Below are 27,977 nucleotides of genomic sequence, written 5' to 3'. Positions count from 1 at the left end.
AATGAATCAATGAATGAATTAACTGTATTTTTTCCTTTGTACAATTTAAGACACAACACTCCATTTTGCAAATATTATCAATAACTTTATTAAGTGGTATGAATATTCTGTTTTAAAATAAATGTAAAACTGCAGATAGACCTGTACAGTATATGTTCACAGTTTAACATGTTCCCTTTGAATTGCCAACTTAGATTAAAAGAGATAGGGTTTACAATACACACATTATAGAAATGTATAATATCATTATTATGAGGGTATCAAAACCATGCTTAATAAAAACCTTTAATTGCCCTTTCAGTCTAATAATCAATTATATATATATATATATATATATATATATATATATATATATATATATTACAAACTTAAATTTGCAGAGATACAAAACATATACAAGCAAAAACTGTAAGGAATATCCAGGAGAAAGTACAGATCATGTGAGCCACTACATTCGGTGTAGGTCTGTGTTTGTTTTTAATTAGATTATTAGTAAATGGAAGATTAATATACCTGTTGAATGTTCCTGATCGTGTTGACCATCAGATCTATCAAATAAGAATGGATGTGACCAATAAATGTTTGGCTTTGGGAATGTCTTTAATATAAAGTGCACATTGGAGACATGTACAAAGACGCTATTAACAAAAATATTTTGTTCTCTGGAAGCTGTAAAAACAGAGTGCTCTAAAACTTATGCCATATACTGTATCTGCCAAAGCATAATAATGGCATAAAATTATTGTGTAGGAGAGGATTATTTGAAATAATATGGCCATATTTAGATGTAGAGCACTGGTGAATTAAATGTCATTATCTTTAAGGAGGGATAACAAAAAACTCTGCTCATGAAAAATAAAAATTAAGAGCAACTTTTCCCTGCTTTGTGTTTTTTCCCCCACATAAAAGTGTCATATAGTAAAAAGGCTACCAAAGTGTCACATCACAAATCGAAACATAGGTCATATCATAGATATATAAACTTGATATATGACAACGGTAAGACACAAGACATTTCATTGCTTCTACCCTTAAACCAACCGAGTGGTGTCTTTTCCTCACTACAACAATAATGCCCCTGTGCAGAAGTTCAACTTTCACATTTATGAATGAAAACATAAAAACACTTCAATCTGACAATGAACGAGACCCAGCATCCCGCTTTTCAACCCAAATACCAAAAGCACACAAAACCAAGACCTAGCTGCTTTTATTAAGTGCATATGTTCCGCTGTGTGCACTGTCAGATGTGTTCAAGAGAAAGCGAGCATTGGCTACCTGTCTTTTAAAGTCACTTCATGATGTAAGCTTGTAGAGGCAGATGTGGTGTGTGGTGTTTTAATGTGGCGGTCCATGAAGTAGGAGTTAGCGTTAGCATTTTGTCACAGGTAGCTGCACTGCTGAATAAAAAAAAGCTTTAGCATTTATGACACAGTGCACAGTAAGTGTGATATGATACATTCTGAAGAGCCTCCTGGGAGGGAAAACTAGGAAGTTTCACATTATAATGTCTTAGCTAGAAAATACCATGTTTGTGTGTCTGCAATCTTAACTACATGTAAAGCAGAGAGCTGGTGTTGCAAAAGAAGCTTAGGCACGCTGTGTATTTTGTAAAGTTTCTTTGCTGTGGAGCTGTAAGAGAAGGTATTGATGCGGTTTGGTTCTGCGGCCATAAGAGGGCAGCACTTTCAGGCCAGCTGATATGCTGCAACCCCTCTCAAAAGTGTCTGGGACCCTCCACAGCTGATATGCTACAACACCCCCATTTTAAAAACAATGTGTTAAGATGTGCTGATGATAAATCTGCAGAGAGGATTTGTTGGCTAAATGATCAGCAGGCTGGTACCTGCTCAAATTCATGCTGAGGTGAAAGAGTTTAAACTTGCACCCTGAGGAACATTTCCCCGTCGCCCTGCCAGAGTCCAATGTTAAGGCGAGCTTTTAACCCCCCCCCCAAATCATATCAAAGTGGTGCAGTCCAACTTGAAACCAGCACAGAGAGTTTTTCTTCCAAGTTGCCCACGGCCCCATGAAACGTTTCACACCAAGAGGTGGCGTTTCTTGTGCAAAGCCAGGTGGTCAGAACGGGAGAAGCTGCGCTCACAGTCAGGACACTGGAACGGTTTGACTCCTGTGTGCTTGCGGAAGTGTCTCGTCAGCTCGTCTGAACGGGCAAATTTCCATGTGCAGCCTTCCCACATGCACTTGTAGGGCTTCTCACCTGCAGACACAAAAAATTAAGGAGATGATCAGTGACAAGATTTATAACTTATAACACAAATGCTCATTCAGAAGGAAAAGTAAAGCTTGTATAAGATATAGAAATAATCAACAGAAACATTTGCAAAGATAAAGATTTAATGATGAAGAGCAAAAACATAAAACATAAGAGTGCAAGATATAACGAATAAAGTAAAAAACAGTAAAACACTACGGCACTATTTTAACATTAATACTGCACACAGGAGTAAGAAAGCCTGTAAGGATTGTGTTGTATGAACCCCGCCTCCCGCCTCTCACCGGTATGTGTCCTGCGGTGTGCTTTAAGGTGGGAGCTCTTGGTGTACACTTTATTGCAGCCTGTGAAGTCACAGCGGTGAATTCGCCGCTTTTTCAGCGAGTCGGGAGAATCAGCTGGGAGGGGATGTTTTGTGCCAGAATGAACTATTACTGACGGATTGTTCCCCCTGTAAGAGAAACATACAGATAGAGGAAAATAAAGGTTAACTGATGATAGATGGGATCACCAGAGGGCGCTGGTGTTGTGTAACAGCCTTGATGCGGAAATCAAACAGCAACTTTAATTTGGCTGCATTTACTCCCCAACGCAATAATAACTGCTACCAGGCAGGAAGTTGAAAAACACCTCCCGCCTTTTCCAGTCTACCACGCCTTTGCTTTGTCTTGTCACCTCACCACTTTTCAACAATGCTGACAAACTGGTTACAAATCACAGAAATACAGTCTGTTGGGACTGAAAAATCCACTATCCTCCTTTATATTCAAATATCCAGCTTCAGTAAACTTGCATTTTGTATAGAGGTGTGAATGTTTAGTATAGTAAACTGAATTATTCTGCATTTCAGTTCACTAATGTTACTCTGTACAGAACGTAATACACAGAAAAAGGAGCAAAAAAAAAGCAGAAAAGGGACTTTTTAAAGTCAAAATAAGAACAGAAAAGAATTGTCTTTCCACACAATCATTAGTGTGTGTGTGTGTGTGTGTGTGTGTGTGTGTGTGTGTGTGTGTGTGTTTGTGTGTGTGTAAGTGGCAGTTGAGAGCAGGTGTCGAGTGTTGAAATATGAATCCCTCACAGATCAGCTTTGCGTAAAGGAATGTGTAGAAAATCCCCCACAACACACTTACACACATACACACACACATAGACACACAGATACTGGTCCATCATTATAAAGCACACAGTGCATAATGTTGACCTATTTATTACATACTGTATATTTACATTGTTGATATATGAGTGTGTTTTCAGAAGAGAGGCGATGACAGCCCTGGACACACCCACTTCTTGTAAAGGGTCCAATTATTTCAGATTTGGCACAGTGACAACAACAGCGACCTGTGGTGGCAACCAACCTGCCAACTAAAGGATGCACACACACACACACACACACACACACACACACACACACACACACACACACACACACACACACACACATACACACACACACACACACATTCTCTAACTATTACATGTTTAACCAACCCGCAATTACTTCTGAGGAAAAGCTGCTTTATTCAGGGGGTGGGGGGGTACAAAAGAGTCAACAGACAGGAGGTGAGGAGGAGGAGGAGCAGAAACAGGAAAGGATGAGGGGAGGAGGGGAGGAGGAAAGAGTGGGAGATGGCAGCAGTTCAAAAAGTACAAGGTGAACAAACCGGAGAGGAGAAAAAAATAAGAGAGGGAATGAAAGGCAAAGAAACCAAAGGTTGAGAAGCAAAAGACAACTGATATACAGCTGATATATGTGCTAAAGTATGTACATTCACTCATTCTACTTAACCCAAAAATGAAAGCAATGATCTTTAGATAGAATAATGTTTAGGTAGAAACATAACACTTGCTTACGTGTCTATGCAACAAAATCTAAATATCTGATGTCATTTCATTTATTTATCGTCCCTGAAGTAGAACACAACCTCAATGTTTATTGCAAACTCACAAATTAAGATTTAATTGTTATAACTTGGAACTTTTTACCAAATATCAGAATTACACTGAATTAACGCACATATTTGTGAAGTTGGAGTTGTTTTTAATCTAACAGTACAATTATTTGAAACAACTCCTTGTAGTTTTAGAGCTACATACCTTTCTGTACATGTGTGTTGCTTCATTAGTTAACCATCATACTGCCATAAACTCTAAAGAAATACACTGAAACTCATGGTCAAGGAGCTGCAGTAATTATGAAGTACTTCTATTTTACATTCTACTCTTCCTCTTAAGATTATTTCCACATAAATATTGCATTTCTTACTCCACTACAGGTATTTAACAGATGGTGAAACACGTAAACACTGCCATATGATACTTCAGTGTCATATTAAATTCAAGCTCATAGTTTTATTTGACACTTTTATTTCACGATTATTGCTTTGTAAATGATCTTTGCAGGGTGTACCATACTACTACCATATTTACCACCCTGGTGTACCAGGGTGGTAAGAAGAGCGGTAATAGAAGGAGTGGCTGATGGACATGACTGGAAATAAAAGAAGACGCTACAGTGGAATGAAGGAATCTGACACACCCCACACGTAGAGGGCACGCGTCCTTTATGACAGTTGTTGGGTTACCGGTCCTGTCTTATCTCTGCAATTTAGAGACTCATCTTAGTGTCTTTAACTACTTTTTAACCCATAAAAATCAAAACAGCAACCAGTGACCAAAAAATGTACTTATCTAAGCTGTTTACTATCTGTTGATCCACTAATCCTATCAATACATGTAAATAACTGCAGTAAAATACAGTTTCTCAGCTTTAAATGATAATCAGATATGACCCATTTGGATGTTCAGAGACTCCATAGTGAACGTGGAAACACCGTCATCTTCTACAACATTGATTCACCAGTAAAACCCATGGAGTTTCAACAACGATAGTGGATGGAAACACTTGCTTTTACATTCAGGTATTGATATCTTTGCTCAAAAAGTCACTTTTTCCTTCCCTTTTTTCCTGTTTCTGATATAAAAACCTTTGAATTTACTCGAAGTTTTCATGAATATCTACATGATCAGTGAATTAAATACAGGAAAATACATTGAAAAAAGCAAAATACAGAGTATAATATTATCATAAATGGTGATAAATCACTAAAAAATAGTTAAATATAGAGAAAAATTCATTTGGGAACTGCCACAAAAGTAGCTCTGGGTCTTTATGACTTAAGTTAACTTCTGCACTAATTGTTAACCATTGTAATTGACTCAGTAATAATATGAAGAGCTCGTTATTCAGGTCTGACTGCTAAATGTGGCAAAAAATAAATAAAGAAATAAAGAAAAAAGCACTGGTCTCTCAAATTAAGTCCAATTCTGATTATTTCCAAGTCTTGTATGGCTGATAAATTAAACACAATCGAATAAGAAAAGCTTGCTTCTGTCTGTGAATGTGTGTCACTCACTCGTATTCGTACTGTATCCTGACGGCTGATGACTTCATCTCGTGGCTGATGTGGGGGTCATGACTGATCTCAGGGCGAGGCTCCACTTTGATTGGCTTATGCAAGTCATGGGCGTCGCCGCGCAGCTCCAAGGGCTTCATAGAGGGAGCTAAAACAATCACCAGATGTGAACCCATCAGTGTGGTCAGTGATGTAACACAACAAGGACTGATTCACATTAACACACTGTAAAAAAAACCCTGAAAACACAACTCATATTCCTTTTTGCTGTTCATTTACTGATTACCTCTATTATTTGCCTTTCACTGGCTAGACTTAAAATCAACCCCAAATTCTGGCATTTTTTGTGTTTTTTTAGAGAGCACACATTTTGTCACTTTCTGTACGAGTTTGACCCTATTACAGACATTACAGATAATTTCAGACGTGGTGACCCGCATCTGACCCCAGAAACTTCCTCAAGAAACAAGAATATGCAGCAGCTGTTATTCTGAGAAAAGAAGAAATGCAGAAAAGCAGACACTTTATTTCCCGTCAAAGGTGAATACTCTTAAAGGCCCAGCGCGTAAGGTTTACAGGGAGTTAGGGTGATCTAATTACAGAAATGCAATATAATATTCATAATTATGCTTCGATTTGTGTATAATCCCCTGAATTTGTGTTTTGACTGTTTATATCTATTAAAGGGGCAGATTGCTTTCTCACTATGTTGCACCTATGGCAGCCCAAGAAAGACCTCCTTATTCTCTCTTTTCTATTTGAAGGTGCATTACCATCACCTACTTTATCTGAGAGTTAATATTCCAGAAGAGACAAACTAAACACTGAGGTAATTTTGGCGGCCACTGTAGGGGAGGTGGTGGAGGTGAGGGCAGAGAGGTGCAATATGTAATTTCACTAATTACTCACTAAAAATTACAAACTAAACCTTTAATAAAAGTGTTTTTTTTTGCCACATTAACCTCATAACTTGTATTAAATGAACCTCATAACTTGTATTAAATGATATTAATAATGGCAATACATTTAAATAATCAACATGTTTTAGGTGAAAGAAGAAGTCATCACTTTTTTCTGCAAAGTAATAATTATTTCCTGATACATTTGTTGGGTATGTCATTATCATTGGATTTGCTTTGTTTTTGGAAATCAGTCGACACTATTTTTCTTCATTCTGATCATTGCAGTTTACTTTGCACCTTACAGTTTTATTTTGGCACATTACAGTTATTATCCAGGTTTTTTACCCAGATGTTTTTTCATACTTTTTTATTCTGATTTATTATGTATAGTGTATAGTGTTTGCTCTCGTGTTTTACTTTTTGCTCTTGTTAGCTCTTGCATTCTATTTTTATTGTGTGTCATGCTGCTGCTGTACTGTAATTTCCCAGTTTGGGATAAATAAAGTACATATATCTATAACTTAAATGTCACAGACACCAAAAACGAGGTCTCACCTGTCTTGTGCTCTCTGCTTCGATGATGGTCGTCATCGCTAGCGAGGGGTGGGCTCACCATTATCGGCTGGTGCAAGTGGAGAGGGGAGGGGTAGAGGACAGACAGAGGCACGATAACCGGTGACACCATGACCCCTGATGACTGGATGACCCCTGTGCCAGAACCAATCGCCGGAGCCACCATGGTAGGGTAAGATAAGGTGGGAGTGGGCGGCGGTAGAGCGTGGGAGGGTGAGGAGCGGAGGTGGGACTGCTGGGGGGAGCAGCGGGGGGAGGCGCGGCTCGCTGAGCTGTAGGGAGAAGGCGGGGAGCTGTGCGAGGACGCCGGGGAGGAGGCGGATGAGCAGGGAGGCGATGAGGAGGAAGAGGTGGAGGAGGAGCGTTTGCTGAGTGACAGGTCCACAGGCTCCAGCTGGGTGTGCGTGGGGTTGGTGGAGGTATGGGGCTGGGAGAAGGCAGGCATGTGTGTGCGGTGGTAGAGGTGAGTGGGCGGGGAGAGGATGACTCTGTACGTCTGTACGTCTGAATACGGTGAGTAGAATGACTGTAAGAGGATGCAGAAGAAGGAAGCGGAGAAGGAAGACAAAAGAGCAGAGAGTTAAAAACTTCCGTTCTGCATTCAACAACAGGGAAGACATGATTCTGCTGCACAAACAACTAATGCCAGCCAAAAAAAAAGCTAGTTCAGTTAAAGAGCGGATAACAGTTAGTGTGTGTATTCTGTGTGTGTCTATTCGTTTGCTCCCTGGCAGTGTGTGTACCCATTGTATGCAAATGTCCACTGTACAGAAGCCTGTTTGTCCAGGAAGAGGCAGAATGTGGGAACCAGACTGTCTAGACACGTAGCAGCAATGTGTATAGGTGTGTGTCAATATCTAAGTGTGTGTGTAGGTCACAGTTAGTGTATGACTTCAAAAAAAACATGTTCAGGCATGATGAGGGCACCCAAAGCTACAGTTACACAAACACACGTGGCTTACCGTCTCCATGTCTGTTTTCAGAGGATAATCATACATCAGCATGGCTGCACAGGCCAGGCTCCTGCAAAATAACACAAACAGTCATCAGTACGTATGTATTTACACAATTATTCACTCAAACAATCATCTGTCATTTACTTTGATTTAGGGCATTTATTGACACTGAAGTCAGTATCTGGGTTATTTTCATCTTTTCAGTTACAGACGTTAACAATAATGCATAAAGAATCTTTTTATTTCTGAGACAATAGAAAAAGGAAACAACAGGTAACATAAGCACATTATGTAAAAGTATGTCTGCTTATAAGTGTAGGAGACTGAAAAGAGAGATATGTGACACTTCCATTAAATCACAGCAGACAATGCCAAACATAGTTTCACCGCCTCTCCACTTTTCTGCCATAAAAGCTCTCTGTTTTCACACTGTCAATCTGTCCATCATGTTTAAAATATGTTTTTTGTTTGACAGTTCGTCAAGCCATGTGAAGAAATACTTAGGCAGACAACGCAACAAATAACTAATGATGGGGGTTCGGTTTTATGAGGTCCAATAAAGGTGTGCTAAAGACACAGTTCAGTGTCAGAAAGAAGACAGAGGGTTACCATACATACACTCACACACCCACTGAGGCCTGTCAAGAAAAGAGTGTGAGATTTCAAAGGTGGTTCCAGTTACCTTGTCTTTCAATGGCCAGGTGCAGCTGTGATGACTCTGTGTTTGTGCCTAAATGGTGTGTTTGTGAGCATGATTCTGCATGTGTGTTCACTGAAGCATTAAGGTGAGATGAACTGTCAAAGAATGCACCCCTAGGGAGTCAGAGTGTGTGTGTCTGTGTGACCTGATTAAAGTCCACAGTCTGGAGTTAGCCTTTAATTATTAACAAACGAGTGAGACCACAGGCCGTAACACCTCGTCACACACACACACACACACACACACACACACACACACACACACACACACATGCACACGCACACAAACTCTTAGTCCAGATGGGAGGCAGACCAATAAGAGAGCAGGATGGTTGCTTGCTGGGTCAGGAAGGGTGTGAACATGACGACTGAGGCCTCACCCTTCGTCCCGGCAAAGAAACAAAGAAAATGCAGTCAGATTGAAAGTGTGTGTGTGCGTGCGTGTACAAAACTTTTTGAGGGTGTGTTTTTCTAATCCGGGTTTGTATTGTGTTGCAGTTCAGCCAGAGGTCAAGCAGTCATTCTATTGTGGCACACACAGAGCTGGCAGCACGAGCAGGTATGGAGTGCAAACACATTACAAAACAGAAAAATAAGAGAAGAAATGACATCTAAGCAGGTGTGTATTTTTTCCTTCAGTAGCAGGAATATCTAAAAGGACTGTTTGGGCTTTTAAAAGTTCTTATTGTGCAAGTTCCTGAACTGTTGATATTAAAACATTTGCCGTCAGCTGATAAAGGAACAAGTACTTGTATTCAAGCCTCAGGTCATGTGCAAAAGACACATTTCTGACTCACAACTTGCAAACAAGGACACAGTGTCACTGACCACCAGAAACCTGGCCCAGTTAGTATCATCCAGTCTCTGAGTTTCAGCTGAGGCTCTACAGTTACAGACCAACCTGTGCCTACTGCAACTATGAGCAATAACAGCAGTAGTGGAAATGACCTGCAGTTTAGCTCACATTTACACTTCCTACATTTTTGACATTGCATAAAAACAGTATGTGTACATGTTTATACATGCCCTCCACAGGCAAAAACAGTAAAAGTGTGGCATTCTGGTGCATGCCACCTGTTGGTAAGTATATTATTTTCATTTATTTATGTATTTTCTTCATTGCTGCAGCAATAAATGTGTTTTCCATCAAGGGCACCTGGTGATATTTAGATAATTAAAATATTTTCAAAATTGGACTAAGGCCAAGTGCAAAATTGTAGTGGAATTTTTCATGACAGGAAAACTTCACAACATGTCAAGAAGTCCAGTAGCACTTGTCATATAGAAGAATTTTTCATTCTACATGTAGACGAGTGCGTTTTGGCTAGTGGCCTTCATCAGGATCATCAGGATTATCAGGAAATCACCATAACCAATACCAGCTCAACATCACAACATAAATGGATGTGATGCTATAGAGATGCCCTAACCTAGAAATCTTATTCTTTGTTACAGGGAACATTTGTTTCATAAAGACAGTAACAAAAATCATATTATTTAAAAATTTTTGAGTGAAAAGGACATTGCAATCACAATAAACAATTATATTAAGTTTATCATTCAACTCTACTGACAGCATGTTTGTAAGTGACTCATAACCCTGTTTTAAGAAGGTGCTAAACACCCATCAAGCAAATAAACATTTGTTGACTCAGACGTGAGCGATGTGGGGCCTCCTTTACAGTCTACATACACAGAAAATGGATGCTAACCTCTGCCTCCTGGGCTGGGCTCGGCCGGAGGCATATTTACTGTGTGTGACCATCCCCTTTACGGCAAATATGTTCACATGATAAAAAGACTTCCATCTCTCCAAAACACCCTAGCAAACCCCTAAAGCACTCTACACATTTTATCCTTGAATGAAAACATCCAGGTACAGAACATACCATTCCTGTGGGAGTTCATGTGTTGTCGCTGTTATTGCTCGCAGGCTTATGAACCTGAAATGGAGGTGATTCAGGGCACTTAGAGACACATATTACTTATGGTTACATCTACTAAACGTGCTTGTCAGTCAAGTCATGCGTTGGTTTAATGTCACAGAGAAAAGATACACAACACAGAGTAGCAGCATCAAATAATGTGAGTGCCAGGTGGCTGGGTTTTACCACACAGGAAAATGAACAGCAGACAATTAACAGGCAGCACAGGACAGAAGTCCTTCTGAAAAAAGACAAACTTTCCCCTGAGGTGTATCACAAAAGAATGAATTCAATGACTCCCAGAGATGTTAACAATTACAGGAAAGAGATGAAATTTAGCTGCTCAGCATCTTCTTTGGTAAACTCCACAAACTGAAGGCCTCCGGAGATAAAAGACAATCTGCAGCTGGAGCTTTGTTTGTGAATCAATGTTTCATTGATCCACTGAGTTTTCCAACTGGAACGCAACATACCCTTCCTGTGCGCAACAAATCAGAGCATTCAGAGTATCACCTTGAGTGAAAAATCAAATGTGCGGGCAGACATCCAAGGACCTTTTTTGGTGACTGAGGCCTACCTGAGTCGCTGAGGAGTATTTTCTCTCTGTGTGCTCCACATGTGGGTGTGTGTTTGTGCATGTCAAGTGTGGTCTGCAAATATTGTCCTTCTAGGTCAGTAGAGCTACTGTGTACTCAACCCCAACCCACTCAGCAAACACGTCCTACACCCCTCTTTCCACCCTTGGACTCACCCTCCAAATCTTCCTCTTCGTCTTCCTCTACACCTTTTCTTCTTCTTCATTTGCTTCACACCAATCACTCATCCCCTCACTTCTTTACTACTGGATTTATCTGAACCACACACTCTCCTTCTCTCTCTCTCTATGAATGATATAAAACAACATGACTGAAGGGGAAAATATTGTGGCTTTAAGTCCCTGGCTACTGACTCAACCACACGCATGCACAGACACACACATACTAACACACACACAGCCGCACACCAAGTTTCTGCTAGCTCAACAGAATACACACACTAAATCACTAAAGGACTAAATTATTACAGACACGCACACATGCTTAAACACACACAGACACACACAGGCTGCGCACACAAACACACTCTAATGGCAATAGGCTGGAGATGATGAGATCACCAGAGAGACCAGAAACCTCCAGACAACAGCTTTGTCCAAGAACATGCCGCAATAGACACGAGCACACACGCACACACACTTACCCCACAGCCTTCACTTCTGCTTTTGACTCCTCGCTTTTCTTTAGTGCCTATTTTCTGGCTTTGTCAGGATCACCTTGTGTTGTTCTGGCTTACACAATGACACTGTCGCTCTATCACAACAAAGTATTATTAATATTCTATATAGCTTACAATTTTTGACCAAGTAACCTATTTACACAGTGCACTAATTAGTCATAATGAACTTTCCCAATTACATGACTCAACAAAGTGGCAAGCTAATAGTCCAGGAATTAACTTTTCCTCTTCCTGAGCTCACCTCTCTGCTAGTTCCTAAATACTGCACATTTCTCTTGTTGCCCTAAGCCCACCTGAATTTACTCTGTCCGTCCAGCTCTTCCCCCCTTGAGTATCTCCCTCTTCACTAATTTTAACCTCTTACCTCACTTCCTACCCCTGGCTTTCCTATGTTCTGACTTTGACTCCTATTTTGGTCCACTTTAGTCCACTTTCACTTTAAAGCCCTCACTGAAGCCCCCTGTCCTCTTATTTGGGTTTCATATTCGTAGACTAGCCCACTCCTCCAATCCTTTTACCCCCCTAAACACACAGATACACACACATACAGAGGCATGGAGCCCCTCTCCACTCCTCTCCAGCAGACTGAGGGGCTGAAGGCCTAGCAGACCTCAGGGGAAGCCAGAGGGGGCCATCGGCAGGGGAGAGGAAACAGGATCTATCATCTCACACACATACACATGAAAACATGGATACACACATTTAAAGACACACCGGAGTTGACATAAGGCTCAAAATCTGACAAAGACACACACATGTGCACACACCTCAAGCGATAGTTGTCAAAGAGAGTAGAGCTTTGAGGCTTTCCAGACAACTGAGGACAGAAAGAAGGAGAAAATGAGAAATGCTGCCAGGGAGAAAGAGAGGGGAGAGCGAAGCGGAAGCCCTCAGAGTTTAGTCTGACTGTTATTATTTCCACACTGCGTGATGGGTCGGGGGGTGTAAAGAAGAGAAGGAGGAGGAGGAGGAGAGTGGAGCCAAATGGGGGGTGCTGCTGCAGGGGGCCTGTGGTTTCCTGTCTGACCCCCCCCACACACCTCCACCTCAACACACACTACACCTCCCTACCCAAAGAATGAGAGAGGAGAGGGGGAATGGAAGGAGAGAAAGGGCAAAGAAAACAGCCTCTCTGACCAAACTATGTCAAAATGGAAGTGGAAAGAACAAGGCAGACACAGAAACAGGGAAGAAAACGAAGTGGGTTTCGACCAAAATATGACAAAACTTCAATGAACCTCAAACATGGGGAGGGGGTAGTGGTAAGAAAGAGCTACACAGTCACAGTGGCTCAATCCAGTGGTTTCAGTGCGGTAACAGACACACTGCAGAAGAGTGTGTGTATGTGTCTGCTCTGCATGAGTGTATGTGTGCGCATACACTGGCACACATGTGAAGTTGTGTAACGAGTTACAGCTTTTTAAGTTTATGGCTGTCTGTGGCCTGCAGTGTCCCTATCCCTTTAACTTCTAATGGAGAATCACCAACTATTCAGCATCCAGGAGTTTAATGTTTAGCCCTAATGTTCCCTCAGACATGCCCTTTGAGCAGTGTGTGTGTGTGTGTGTGTGTGTGTGTGTGTGTGTGTGTGTGTGTGTGTGTGTGTGTGTGTGCACTTGTGCATTTTGTTCCACTAGATAACATCAGCATGTTGATTCAGGAAAAGAGGCATAGGGGTGGGTGGGGTATTTGGGTCATGTGAGTGTGTGCATTAGTGTGACTATATTTGTCTTCTTTAAAGAGAGGACAATAAATAAATCAATAAGAAGAGGTGTAAGTTCATCTTAATCTTTTTTTGTTGTTGTTTCTATTTTTTCCTAAAGTGAAAGACGAGATTAAAACAAGACAAAGAGGGGGAGAGCTGCCCCTCGTTCCACCCAACCACCCCCCACATCCACATCCCTCTCTCCTCCCTTCTATCTCCCTCTTTTTCTCTCTCTCACTCCAGGCTCTAAACAGGATAAGGGCTTCATATGCCAAGTGGAATGTGTGACGCAAGCCTCAGCCTTGAAACAAAGCACAGGAAACAGGGAGAGACAGAGACGGAGAAACACAGAGGCAGAGACAGAGAGGGAGAGATGTGCGTTATAGTGAAAGATGAAGTGAAGCAAGAGGAGAGACAGAGAGGATCAGGTGTGACTGAACATCTGAATGCTTCACTCTCTCCGTCTTATCTGACACACACCTGTCACTTAAACTCCTCACTGTGTAACACTGCACTGTCTGACAACACTGGGGAGGTCAGGTCTCATCCGCTCATTCACACACCATGGCCTTATTCTCCATCAACGGCAAAATCTGTCTCAAATGACTGATCTAATCTGAAAAGTTACATAAATCAACTCTGACAGATCAGTTTTTAGTTTGGTAATGACGAAAAAGTCAAAATTTTCACAGTGTACAGCTGTTGTAGTCAGTTAAAAATATTATTTACTGATATTAATTTACTTTTCCAAGACTAAAATGTTATAATAAATGAAAAAAGTAATAGTATCTCACCTGAGGACACCTATAATCATACAATAAATCATCATCAATAACAACTTCATAAATAAACAATAACCCTGTGTCATGTAAGAGACCTATCAAACATTAAAAACACATCTGTTTCTGTCTACTAAAAGCAATTTCAAAATTTTTCCCCCTGATCTAAACAACCACATGTTCTGTAAAAGCTACAAACAGCTTGTCTCTGTGACTCCTGACATGCGGGATTACATCAGTTTATCAGTGAGTGCGCCAAAAAGTTCACAATGATGTTGTGTTAACTCATCTTTAACTGGATGAAATATGAGGACACGTTAACACACAGTCATAAAAACCGTCATTAATTAATCAGACATAAACAAACAAACAAACAAAAAAGAACACCCCAATGTATAATTTATAGACTTATATTTTCTCCTATAATAAAGTTAGAATATTACCACAAAACCACGCAGTTGTTCCAGACTCTACCACAGAGTAAAAACAGTACATACAGGGGTTTTCAGAGTCCCACTTACTTCTCAGATGAAGTACACAGTCTATTCCTGGAAGTGTTTCAAAGCTGCCTTGCTGATCGGCAGAAGGTCCTCGGGAAATAAGTCAATAAGGCAACTCCGCAGAAAAAGTGACGCAGGAGACGATGAGAGCCGGACTGTGTCACTGACATGAGTCTCCGCAAAAAAAAAAAAAAGACCAAAAAAAAAATTAAAAAAATAGAAAAATAGAAAACTAGACGTTCCAGTGATCGATGGCTCCGCAAAACTTCCCGAAGTTACGAAACGGTGTCTGTGCGCCTTCCACTGTAAGTGTGCGTGTTTGTTTCTGTGTGTGTTTGTGTGTGTGTGTGTTTGTCTCTCCGGTTTTGTCGTCCTGCTGCCGTCACATGATCCGCTCTCGGTTCTCCGTGGGGTCGGGCCGCCGGGCTGGGCGGGACCGGGGCGGGGTGTGGTGTGGTGGTCCGGGCTCCGTGTGTGACTCTGTGGGTGTGTGTCGTAATTTCCAAGTGGAGGAAACAGCTCCACAATGCCTGCAAGGTGGTGGAGTTACAGCGTGAGCAAGTGAGTGTGTTTCCCGTTAACCTGACAGTCACATGGGATGGTGTAGAGCTGGAAGACATGGACATGTGTCCTGGAACACATCTGACTGAAGGGCTCATATTTGGCTAAACCCACTTGTATTAGTCTTTGGTTCATTTATTTGTGTATCTGGACCCCAATAGTTCCTAAAGTTTGAATTTGAACCCTCCAAGTGCTGCAAAGCCATATTTGTATTTATTCTGGCAAAAATCAAGTGGATTTCTACAACCTGTTTCAATTCCTGCTTAATTTGTTACGTTTTATAACTAGTTACGTCACAACATTTGCACATATAAGGTCAAGACTTCCGACAAACAGTTCTCTGAGTACGCAATAATTGTTTATCAGCAGCAGCGGTTGTAGTCCATACTGAAATTATGTCCAAACTTAGAGCCGATTACTTAACATGTTCAGTTGTTGGTTGTATTAACGAACACAAGAGGCTGAATGGGACAGAAAGCGCAGTAAACAACCTGGAGGGGGTGGGGCATGAAGTGGCTCATTTGCATTTAAAGGGCCAGCGCTCAAAACCATTTTTCTGGTGTCATTACTCAGAAATAGGGTTGAAGATGGACCTGTGGAGTTGAATTAATGAAGAATTCAGACCCAAGCATAGCATTTACAGTTTATGTAGACCACAGGGAAATGTTTTAAAATGCATAATTCCATTTAAAAAAGCAAAACATCACTCCTTTAAGTCTGTTTATTACATTAGCTCTGCTTCAGAGGCCCTGTTATCGCGATATACATTATTATATTAATAATGTCGCAATAAATGGCACATTGTCACAAGCCTGATTTTGGTTATTTGTACTTCTTAATTATTTCTTAGTTATTTCTAAAAGACAAAATTCATTCATTCATTCATTCATTTACTGAACCCGCTTTATCCTCACTAGGGTCACGGGGCTCGCTTGGAGCCTATCCCAGCTACATAGGGGCAAAATTCTGATATGTGTGTGTATATATATATATATATATATATATATATATATATATATATATATATATATATATATATATATATATATATGTACACACACACACACACACACACACATATATATACATACAGTATAAATATATATATATGTGTAAAAAGAAAAAGATTGGATAAAAAAAATCTGATTTCATAATTAAGTTCTTATTCTGCTCTTATTTTCTTCATTTGTTTTGTGACGTGAAAACAAATAACAATCGGTAGATGACAATTTTAAGGCAGATTTTTTTTTGGGGGGGTGGGGGGGTATTTTTGTTTTTAAATTATTTATAAAAGATAAAATATTGATATACTATTAAAGAAAAAAATTACAAAATATGCTACAAGAATTTTTTTGTTTGTTGCTTTTTTTGTTCCGTTTTGGTTGATTGCTGTTGTTCACTTTGTTTTATTGTTTACTTTATTGTGTATTTATTTTGTGTTGCCTTCAAGGATGTATGTATATATTTATTTATTTTTCTGGTATGTCACTATAGGTGTGTATGTATGTATGTGTGTGTGTATGTGAAGATGATAAATGAGGTTAACTATTTACAAAACATCCAAGGGATCTGATTTTTAATACATAATACTGATAGGAAGGTACAAGATAGACTGTTGTGTGCAGAAGGAGTGGGATTAAATAAGTTATACTTCCTGTCATTCCTTTTTGAATGTGTGAATGAAGTCATATTTTGTTTTTATGTAAATGTATATGTTTTTTGTGTATTCTTGCAATCTGTTCTATTTCTATGGACTAAAGTAGGATCGCTCTTGTTTTGTTGCATATTCAAAATAAACTAAACTGAACTGAACTGAACTGAACTGAAAAAGTATGGAAAGTTTGTGATTATTAAGTTCTTATTTTGTTCATTTGTTCTATGGAGGTGAAACAACAACAAACTGACCTGTTATCATGACATACATGATCATACTGATAATGTCATCATAAATGGCACATCATCACCAGCCTGATTTTGGTTATTTGTGCTTCTAAATTATTTTTTATTGCTTCTTCATACAAAACACTGATATATAAAAGAAAAAAAGTGACATAAAATATGCAAAAACCGTGTAAGAAATGGGGATGAAATGGACATGTGGACATATCACAATATGCTTTATCATTTGGATAATGCTATGATACATGACTAATTCTCACTTATTTTAAGGTACATTTTAAATTATTTGTGCTTTTAAATTATTTGTAAAAGACAAAACAATGGTATGTAAAGAAAAACTGATACAAAACAAGCAACAAGATGAAAACAATGTAAAATATGAAGCAAAAAAGTAGAGTTGCATACACCTGAAGTTTGTGATTTTGTTACTTAGTTCTCATTTTGTTCACACTGTGAAAGCCATCATAAAACAAGAAAAACACACCATGAAATGCACAAGACAAAAACAGCATAAATTAGAAAACAAAATATATGAATATAGTAACCCGTTGCCACCAATTTCATGATTCTGAGGTTATTTTGTTCATTTTCTTTATTCAGTTTAATATCGTGAAAGCCTCCTTACAACAGGGTAAAAATGGCGAAAAGACAGAACAGCACAAAAATGTAGTAAAATACACAATAATATGTAAAATGATAAAATACTGTATAAAATACTGTATGCAACAAGTAAAAGCTAAGGCAAAATACACCTGAAGTGTCTGATTTCTTTTTCTTTATTTAAATTTCATTTTATGAAAGCCTCCATGCAAGACAATGATGATGTAAAATGCACAAGACAAAAACTATGTAAAAAAACAAAATGTATGAACACAAAACACACGTGTTGCCTCTGATTTCATGACCTGGGGCTTGTGTTGTTTATTTTATTTATTGGTTTAATGTCATGACAGGCTCTAGGGAACAAGGTGAACATTTTATGAAAGATATAATGCGATAAAAATGAGGTAAAATAGACAACAAGATGAAAACAACTAAAAAAATATACAACAAAATGTATCAATATAAAAACATGCTTTTGCTTATATTGTACATTTTCTTTATTTTGACTTCATGCTGTTAAAATCTTCATACAAAAAGATGAAAGTCAGTATTTGAGGTTTTAAACCCTTCTTTGGAGTCACAACATGACCATCCCTTGTGAACTGCACAAACTTTCAGATATCTAGAGGTAGAAGGTTAGAACAATAATGTGAACAATGAGAATGTACACAAAAAAACCCTAAAGCCAAAAGACAAATGTTTATCGTGACAAATAGGATTATCATGATATAAAGGTATATTTCGATAAATAATAGCATTAAAAGTCATGAATTCTTTACAAAGATATATAACATTAAAAAGTACTTAAACTAGAAAAGCACTTGGAGAGCACAGACCTCCGCCAAGGCAGATCAGCCCCCCCATCCCACCCCACCCCAATCAGCACCAAAATTTAATCATTTGTTTCTTGTGCCAGCATCAACAGTTCCTGAAAATTTCATCCAAATCCGTCAATAATGTTTTGAGATAGACAAACAAACTCCGATGAAAACATAACCTCCGCCGTTCCTTGGCAGAGGTAATAAAATTTAAAAGTAGTCTTTCAACAACTTTTGTAAGAAATGTTTAACTAATGATGTCAATATTGTTGATATGGAAAAATGATAAAGTTGTAAAAAAAAAAAAAAAAGTAGTCTTTCACTAACTTGCTTTCACTTGTAACATCCCTATCACCACGTCAGCCTCGTCTGTTCCACCGATGTTTGAACCACTCTGTGACACTTTTATTGTGATTTATTACCATATAATATATTAGTCAGACTGCTACCCTTGTACATTTCAGATAATCACATCTGAACAAAGGGCTCAGCTCTGCACGTTTATACACATTTTATTAAACTTCACTTGAAACTGCCATTGTCTTCTGGTTTATGCGCTGCCACTAATTCCTTGTCTTTTCTTTATGGCTCTACCCCCATCCCCACTCTCTTAATCAGTTAATCACTTACACCCCTGCACCTGACATTTCAACTCCTCTCAGTCAACATCAACAGAAACACCTTTCAGCATTTTGTTCGGAGAAAGATCTGGGTGTGGAGGAGCAGACTCTAACCACAAGGAACTGTTTTACTTTTATGAGGGAAGGAGAAACAATACAGTAAGAACAAAAAAAAAAAAAAGAATTTGCACATGCCTTATTTTTCACTATTCAGTATGTCTTGAAGTTGTTCCTTAAATATTTTAGAGCTTACAGTGTTTGTTACATTTTTGACGTTTTTTTTTTTTTTTTTTCTTTTTCTACTGTTTGCCAGTACATAACTGAATGTACCATTATGGAAATTTGATATCGAGGAGGCCAAATACCTGTGGATGTTTCTCAGGAATTGTTGTGAACCAGGAAAAAGTCAAGTAAATATTGGAGTTTTAACACCTGGGTAACTGTTTGCAGACAGATTAACCAAGTGGAGATTGCCTCGTGCTACACGGACTTGATCTGCCTCATGAACCTTTTGCTACTTCACTCTCAAAGTTATACATTGCACTTAAAACTCTCAATGATATAAACTAACCAATATATCCCCCTGGTATTTTAGGCAGTTGTTTTAGTGTCACATGTTACGTGCACACTTCAACGTGATTGTTAACAAGCTTTGTCTCATCACGTAGTCAAAAACAAAAGTTGGCACTCATTCAATTAATTTGCATGTTTGCCAGTGTTGGATTACATAATAATAAATGTCTTCATTAATCTGATGCAATAAATGGTCAAATAACTAAGTGCAAAAAGGTTTACCTATTTCTTGCATTGGATCAGTGAGGACATCAATATGTATTTCAACACTGGCAAAACATAAACACACTTATGAGTAGACCTTTACTGAGAGTATTCTCAGTAAAGTATGTATCACTTGGAAATGATCTGCCACTTTGGTTATGGTGTCGAGCAGCTGTTTACCTTTATCACACCCATCTACTAGGTTTTGATGCAACATGAACAAGCAGCTTTATGCTCTGGCTTCGGTGAATACTTGTTGTTTGGTTGATTGGCAGGTATGTAATAAAACCATTCACTGGAACTGAACACGTCATGTCTCATGCCTTAAAACAAAAAACACATTTCTATTTCTATTTTTTGAACTTTGTGCATTCACTTCTGATTTATGGTCTGTTTATCTTCTTATTTATATTGTTTCCTGTATAGCAATAATTATTAATAATAAAAATAATAATAATTACTATTATTATGACATATTAATTTAATTTCATAGTGATGCATGAAAAGGATGAGACAGGAAGAGATGTTGGTGCAGTTTGACTGTAAAGTCCTGGTTGCAGTTTTTTTTTTTTTTAGAAATGTAAAGTACACACATAGTAATTTATTTGTCCATGTAACAGAACATGATATATACGTACATACAGTTTGGATTACTATATTAAACATGGACGAAAAGGCGTAGGCTGAAGCAACAGCTTATTTATGCCTACCCTATTTACAAGAAGGAAAGTTGCAGAAACAAAACAAGATAAGATGAAACAGGTTTAAGCAATAATATAAATAAAACAAATAATATAATATAAGCAAAATTTTAGATATACACATTACAGGCATCTGTCATCATAGCTCTTTGCTCCATGCTCACTTGTCCTGTGCAGAGACATGCAGCAGCATTGACTGGTTCTGCAGAGCTTGAAACAAGGTGATGATGTGACAGCTGTTATTTCATGGATGGTTTCTATATTAGAATAGGCATAGGTCTTTCAAGTCATACATTAAACACACATCCGTTTAGGCTTAACCAGCTCCGTCTGCCTGGGAAGTGGAGCATGAGAGGTAGTGATGTCTTACTCACCTAAGAAAGAACAGGTTGGGTCAGGTAAGTCAAGATTATTCTGTTTCTGTGTCAAAATGAGGCTACTAACAGCATGGTACATTGTGAATCTGTAGACAGAGCAGAAACTCAACACAAGAATGTACATTATATAAGTCACGTACCATGAGTATGATTAGTGGTCCCAAGATGGAGTCTCTGTTGTAATTTTCAGACCATATTATGTATTTATCTATCTAACAGTGGATCTCAACCTTTTTTGAACAAACGCCCCTTTTTGTCATCATGAGCCTTCTGCCCCCCCCCCGCCCCGGAAAGAAATGTGCAACGGGGGGGGGTCTGACGGAGATTATACATGTTACATAGGTAGTGCCCCCCTTGCAAACTGGGGGGAGAGGGGGGCACAACAGACATTACCACCAAGGACTGGGGGTAGATGAAAATTGGCATAATATGCTGCTTGATATTGATACTTACACAGACTAACGCCCCCCATTTCAGTCTCAGTGCCCCCCTCTAAGCTTTCTCATTACAAACAACCCCCACTGATCTGTAACAATAAACTATTCTGTAATATTTGAATTCAGTAAAATGACGAACGTTTTAGACGTGTAATACTGTAGATCAGTGGTCCCCATCTTTTTTTGTACTACGGACCGGTTTCATGCATGAAAATTTTCTGTGGACCAGCAAGAGGTGTGGGAGTTCCAATAACAAAAACCTTTGTCAGTTCAGAGCATGTGATCTGAAACACTTACACTGTTTATCAGGCAATTACAATGATTCTACAGTATAATATCAACTCACCCTAATGCAGAATCAGTTGGAACCCTGGACTTGTTTCCCTGCAACTAGACAGTCTGATCTGGGGTTGATGGGAGACACACACTCCAGGTGTGTTCCGTAGATCCAGTCTACTACTTGGTAATTCATGATCACAGAAAACCGAGCGTCACAAAGTTATGAGGTTGGAAACGGAGGAAGGACTTTCAGGGCTTTTGTGGCGATATCCGCATATTCTGCTTTGACTTTAAGCCAGAATGCAAAGAGGTTTGAAGTTGTCTCAAACCTGGATTGACGTGCTGGAGCAGTTTGGAGGTGCTTGTGTGTCACCTGTTGCAATGAACCTGTGTCTTAGTCAAGAATAATAATATTTCCTTCTAAATGCATCTTTCTGTTTGTAGGCAGTCTGTGACCCTTCTGCAGCCTCATTGTTTCCTTGTTTCTTCCTGAAAAAGTTCTCCAGTGAATTTTGTTTTTGGCTCTTTTCTTTAGCTTGTGTTACTACTGATTCATGACATGGTGCACCAGAGTCAAGAGCGGTTGTGAGGCGAGGGTGGAAATGGTCGCTTTTCGAAATAAAACCTCCGCAAGACTAATGGAAAAAAAAAGCTTTAATATTAATCACAATTTTTCTTTGCGGCCCGGTTCCAAATGATCCATGGACCGGCACCAGTCCGGGAACCGGGGGTTGGGGACCACTGCTGTAGATCGTTGCACTCTGTCATGAAGATTAAAGGGGCTGTCGCTAGTATTTCTATTTGATCTTGAGAATACAGAATCCCAAAGTGATGCCAAAGATGCCAGTGTATTGAATTCTAGAAATTTGAACTGTATATATTCACACTAATGGGATATATGTATATGACCACTAGAGGGAGTAGTGAGTCACTGATAAAAAGTGTTGAGATAGGATGAGAACCGCAAAGAAGCAACTTTCAGAGTCAAAGAACGTGACTAAATGATAAAAGAGAAGCCCTGTTGTTGTTTTTACCACTGGACACAGCTGTAAATAAAAAGAATGGAGTCTGATGAAATCCCACCATTTCTTCCACAGAGTTTGAGGCTTATGAGGGTATAAAGCGATTATGTGATGTTATTATCTTTGCTAAATTCACTATTTGTCAATCTAAGGTTTAGATGGTTCAGCAGTTCTTTAGTGCAGCCCTTGACGACAACCGAACCAGACAGAAAACAGAGGTTTTACTGTGGCTGTTTACTGTCTAAAAGCGGGGCGCAGATAACAGAGCTATAATGTAAACTATTGGCTAATGTGGTAACTTATGTCAAGCTTTTAAGACACAGTGTTATGTTGAACACCTGTCACAATAACCAACTGTGAATTTTTTCATTTGAAGGAGAAACCTTGATAAGACCATAGCATAGGTACAGTATGTGTAGTCTTAAACAGTGAGCTTCATTCTATATGTGGTACAGTCTGTGGATACTTCGTGTTGATTCGTTGGTGGGTGTGGTAGTCAAAGACTACTCTGGTTCATGACCCCATGCAGCTGAAATTTTGGAATATCAATACTACATATAGCACTTATACACACAAGGATACACACCCACAACTAAGGTGTCAGTTTGAGTCAGCAAATTTCACACCATCAGTTTCACCAAAACAATTTAATCTTTTTTGGGTGGGTTTGGTTTTGATGCTTGTTGGTTGTGTTTCATATGCACATATTTAGTTTTTTGACATGCTGTGTATAAAGTACTGCTGGTTTGCTTGTGCAGTTTTTCTTGAATTTAAATTGTTAACACCTAGAAATTCAAGAAAAACAGTAACACATTTGCTTGTTATGTATGTTATGTGTTACATGATGTTTTTTTCAAACTTCTGTGTGTGTGTGTGTGTGTGTGTGTGTGTGTGTGTGTGTGTGTGTGTACGTGTGTGTGTAGGTGTGTGTGTGTGAGTGTATGCATGGGTGTATGGACGTATGGGTGTGACTGTCACATTTTTGCTAAATCCTTTCACTTCTGTGCAAGTTGGTCGGCTGTGTAGCTAGGAAGTTACCAATATAGTGTAAAATACAAAAAAAAAAAAAAAAAAAAAAAAAAAGCACTATTACACCCAGGTATGAATAACAGCACACTGTTTGTACTGCAGAATTTTTGTCGGCGGGAGAGTTTTTTTTTAATCAAAAGGTCATAAGTTCTGTCCTCTGTGAACAGTCAGAGTCAAGGTGTTAAATTGTGTGTGTGACTGTTTGTAACCGAACACGTTTTATTGTTCAGATTTAACAGGTATTTTATCCTGAAGCATGTAAGAACTCAGCAGCAACCTTACATGGCTGTGTGTTACTTGTGTATTTCATTAACAATGGAATTTGTGTGTGTGTATGTGTGTGTGTCATAGTGTTTCCTGTTCAAAAGGTTTTTTTTTTTTTTTGTGGAACTACACAGTAAAAACTAGGCACTTTTTCTTGGTTATGTGATGACTCACTTCCAAATAACGACAGTATCAAGTTGGCATTTTATTCTAATACATTGGACGCCCAGCGGGAGAGCATCAAATGGACCCAGTGTGTCACAAAGTGAAACGAAACAAGACACATGGAGGTAGAGCTAGGCAATGAGTAGGAAGAAGAGACATGTTGACAAATGCACAAGAGCAGTGAAGGAATAGGCATAAAAAGAGTGTGCAACAGCAAATGGAGAAGTGAAAAAGCGTGTGAAGGTGGACAAACTATATCAGCAATTAGCAGGAAGAACAAGTGGCTTCCTGTGGTAACCTGAGGATGCTATGCAACAACATAAAGGAAGTGTCCAGTAAGTAAACCAACTCTGAGAGACCTATAAAGGACATTATGAACATTGTGAGACACAGAACTTGACAACTAACTGCAAGAAGCTTAGCAGAAAAAAGGTCGGAAAGGCCAGCACACCAACACCTGAATATAAAAGTCTGTGACAACACTAGTGGGCCCAGAGCTCATACACCACTTCAGTCACCACAAGAAAACACTGACATTGTACTTTTCTATCTATCTATCTATCTATCTATCTATCTATCTATCTATCTATCTATCTATCTATCTATCTATCTATCTATCTATCTATCTATCTATCTATCTATCTATCTATCTATCTATCTATCTATACATATATACATATAATGTTGACATTTTTGGGCGGCGGCGTCTGTCGTCGTCGTCTGTCGTCGTCGTCGTCTGTCGTCGTCGTCGTCTGTCGTCGTCGTCGTCTGTCGTCGTCGTCTGTCGTCGTCGTCTGTCGTCGTCGTCTGTCGTCGTCGTCTGTCGTCCGTTACAAAACTTTCAATCGTCTTTTTCTCCCAAACTACAATTCCGATTGACTTCAAACTTGGTATACTGCTTCTTTATGATGATGTCAACACAAGGTATTGAAATTATTTCAATCTGGATCTGATTCTGGATTTGGTGCGACTTTGACAAATGTTCCCATTGTAAGAGATATGAAGCGGATTGAATCAGTAAGTATCAATGATATCAAGTTGGAATTTGAATTTTTGACAGATCTGATTGAAATATGATGAAAACATGGCCTATTTCTGTAATATAATAAATACACATAACTGGGTGATAATAAATGGCATCTGGATACATTTCCCAAAGCTTTGAATTTGGCTGGTAAGCCACAGGGTCATTGGTCCTATTTTTTCTTATAAAAATTATTCTGATACGCAGGTACACCAATAGTTCACCTGGTAGAGGGCAAGGTCAATGCCTTGTTGCAGTGGCCCAGGAAAAAAATTTAACTTGAGGTCTCTCTCCACTTAAAGGGGTAATATTTTGCTTTTTAGCTTACTGGCCGATAGGCTGTAAGCTATTGCCGTCATGCAGCCTCCGGCGTTGTCATCATCTGCCGTCCGTTACAAAACATTAAATCGTCTTCTTCTCAGAAACTACAATTCCGATTGACTTCAAACTTGGTATACAGCTTCTTTATGATGATGTCAGCAAAAGTTAGTGAAATTATTTGAATCCGGCTCTGATTCTGGATTTGGTGCGACTTTGAAAAATTTCCCCATTATAAGCGATAGGAAGTGCTGGTAAGCTACAGGGCCATTGGTCCTATTTTTTAAGATGGAATTATTCATTTTAAAACATTTCTCTGTGGTCTACATAACCTGTAAATGCTATGCTTGGGTCTGAGCTGTTCATTAATTCAACTCCACAGGTCCATCTTCAACTCTAATTCTGAGTAATGACACCAGAAAGGTTGTTTTGGGCGCTGGCCCTTTAAACACATGAGCCATTTCTTGGCCCCCAGGTTGTTGGCTGTGCTGCTCTGTCCTGTTCAACCAACAACTTAACATTTTAGGTAACTGGCTTGAAGTTTGGACATATTTTCAGTTTTTACTACAACCGCTGCTGCTGACAAACAATTATGGCGTACTCGGAGAAATGTTTGTTGGAAGTCTTGACTTTATATGTGCAAATGTCATGATGTAACTAGTTATAAAACATAACAAATTAAGCAGGAATTAAAACAGGTTGTAGAAATCCACTCAATTTTTGCCAAAATGAATATAAAGATAGATTTGCAGCACCTGGAGGGTTCAACTTCAAACTTTTTGAACTATTAGGGTCCAAATACACAAATAAATGTACCAAAGACTAATAAAAGTGGGTTTAGCAAAAATATTGCCTCTTTAAAACTGACTAATAAAGGCAAAATGCATGAAAAAAATGTAATATCAACTTTCAAGTTTAAGTGCCAATAGCATCTTACTGGGATAAGGGAAAGATTATTGGCCTTGGCTGAAGACCGAAAAAGAGATGTGACTTTAAAAAAAAGAGTCATGATGTAATAGTCAAAACATATCAGGATTTTTTTTTTTTTTTTTGCTAACTTTAACCAATGCTATTCTTAAAGCTGAACCAAAACACTTAGAACTTATTTCAATCTCTACTGGTGAGGTCCTGGATTTTGTAGAGCCATCATCCCCATGTATTGACATTCAGCAATTACAATGTAAAGTTCTGATTTCTTGAAATGTACAATGGCAACATTTTTTCTTCACATACCTGGGCAGCAGCATCCGTGGCAGGGTGACACTGATGAACACGTCAAAGCAGGAATTAACAAATCCACAGCAGTTTTCATGCAGCTTTTCAACATCTGTCATTTCACAATTCTGAAAGGATTACATATAAAGATGAGGGTTTTTTTTTTAACTCCATTATGAAGGAAGACTTACTGTTAGAGGCAGAAAGATACTAAAGTGACCAAAAAGGTGCAGATGGCACATGACGTAAAAGAATCCTCCAGACAAAATTGGGGACGCTAAACTGTGGCAGAAGAGATCCGTCAAAGCTGAACAAGAAATAAGTCAAAAGAGGCAGTGGGGAGGGAATGGGCAGGAGAGTCTGCATGGAGCATCAGTAGATGGACCCTCAAAGGAAATGGTAGAGAGGTCGGCCAAGAAACACCAGATGCAGGAACCTACAGGTAGACACCAATGAGACCATTTACACCTAGAACCAGCCTGAGAGACTATGTTAGGGCACGGAGAGCAGCCAAGAACCCCCTGGTCAGTGGCCTACTTCCCCAACAGCGTAAATACATTCTAACCACTGACATTATTCAACAATATGTCTCTGTAATTACAATGCAAATTAGCTGGAGGCCATTTCTTTTTCTTTGGACAGGTGTATAAAGCTAGTGAGAGGAATCTGCTTTTTTGATGCTGGAAAATTACTTATTAGGTATGAATTGTCAGCGAAGAAGAGCGATTTGTAGCTTATTTGCTGCTACAATGACATTATGTAACTGTAGACAATGGTTAAACTATTATCCTCTTATCTGATTCATCTTAACTCAGTCATGTGTAATGTAAAACAACTGGTTCTTCTCATGAATAAGAAAAGAAACTAAAAGTGAGAAGGTAGGTGTGTGTTTGTTTCTG

General features: G+C 39.1%; 1 protein-coding gene and 1 long non-coding RNA gene across 2 annotated transcripts; one reads left to right on the top strand and one right to left on the bottom strand.

Annotated features, from left to right (window-relative positions):
* Nucleotides 1-72: 72 nt before the first annotated feature.
* Nucleotides 73-15,328, bottom strand: klf3 (Kruppel like factor 3 (basic)). Its single transcript, XM_030146096.1, has 6 exons — nt 14,991-15,328; nt 8,093-8,153; nt 7,113-7,656; nt 5,656-5,803; nt 2,521-2,687; nt 73-2,221 (listed from the first exon to the last, which is right to left on the bottom strand). The coding sequence occupies exons 2-6, from the start codon at nt 8,132-8,134 to the stop codon at nt 2,040-2,042; spliced, it is 1,083 nt and encodes a 360-aa protein (XP_030001956.1). The 5' UTR covers nt 8,135-8,153; nt 14,991-15,328; the 3' UTR covers nt 73-2,039.
* On the top strand, nt 15,215-27,977 carry LOC115427520 (uncharacterized). Its single transcript, XR_003936500.1, has 3 exons — nt 15,215-15,280; nt 23,987-23,994; nt 27,961-27,977. It is a non-coding gene; the product is annotated as an uncharacterized LOC115427520 (long non-coding RNA).

The sequence above is a fragment of the Sphaeramia orbicularis genome, chromosome 1 (genome assembly GCF_902148855.1).
Source record: "Sphaeramia orbicularis chromosome 1, fSphaOr1.1, whole genome shotgun sequence".
NCBI lineage: Eukaryota > Metazoa > Chordata > Actinopteri > Kurtiformes > Apogonidae > Sphaeramia > Sphaeramia orbicularis.
The sequence above is the reverse complement of the archived record's forward strand: the minus strand, read 5'-3'. Positions and strand labels throughout refer to the sequence as shown.

What these genes read in the sequence shown, in the direction of transcription:
- klf3 (XM_030146096.1), bottom strand. Translation starts at nt 8,134, where the DNA reads ATGCTGATGTATGATTATCCTCTGAAAACAGACATGGAGACG. An exon ending in AGGATACAGTACGAATACGA is followed by an intron (nt 2,688 to 5,655) that starts GTGAGTGACACA and finishes TTTCTCTTACAG; the next exon opens with GGGGAACAATCCGTCAGTAA. An exon ending in ACACCGCAGGACACATACCG is followed by an intron (nt 2,222 to 2,520) that starts GTGAGAGGCGGG and finishes TTGTGTCTGCAG; the next exon opens with GTGAGAAGCCCTACAAGTGC.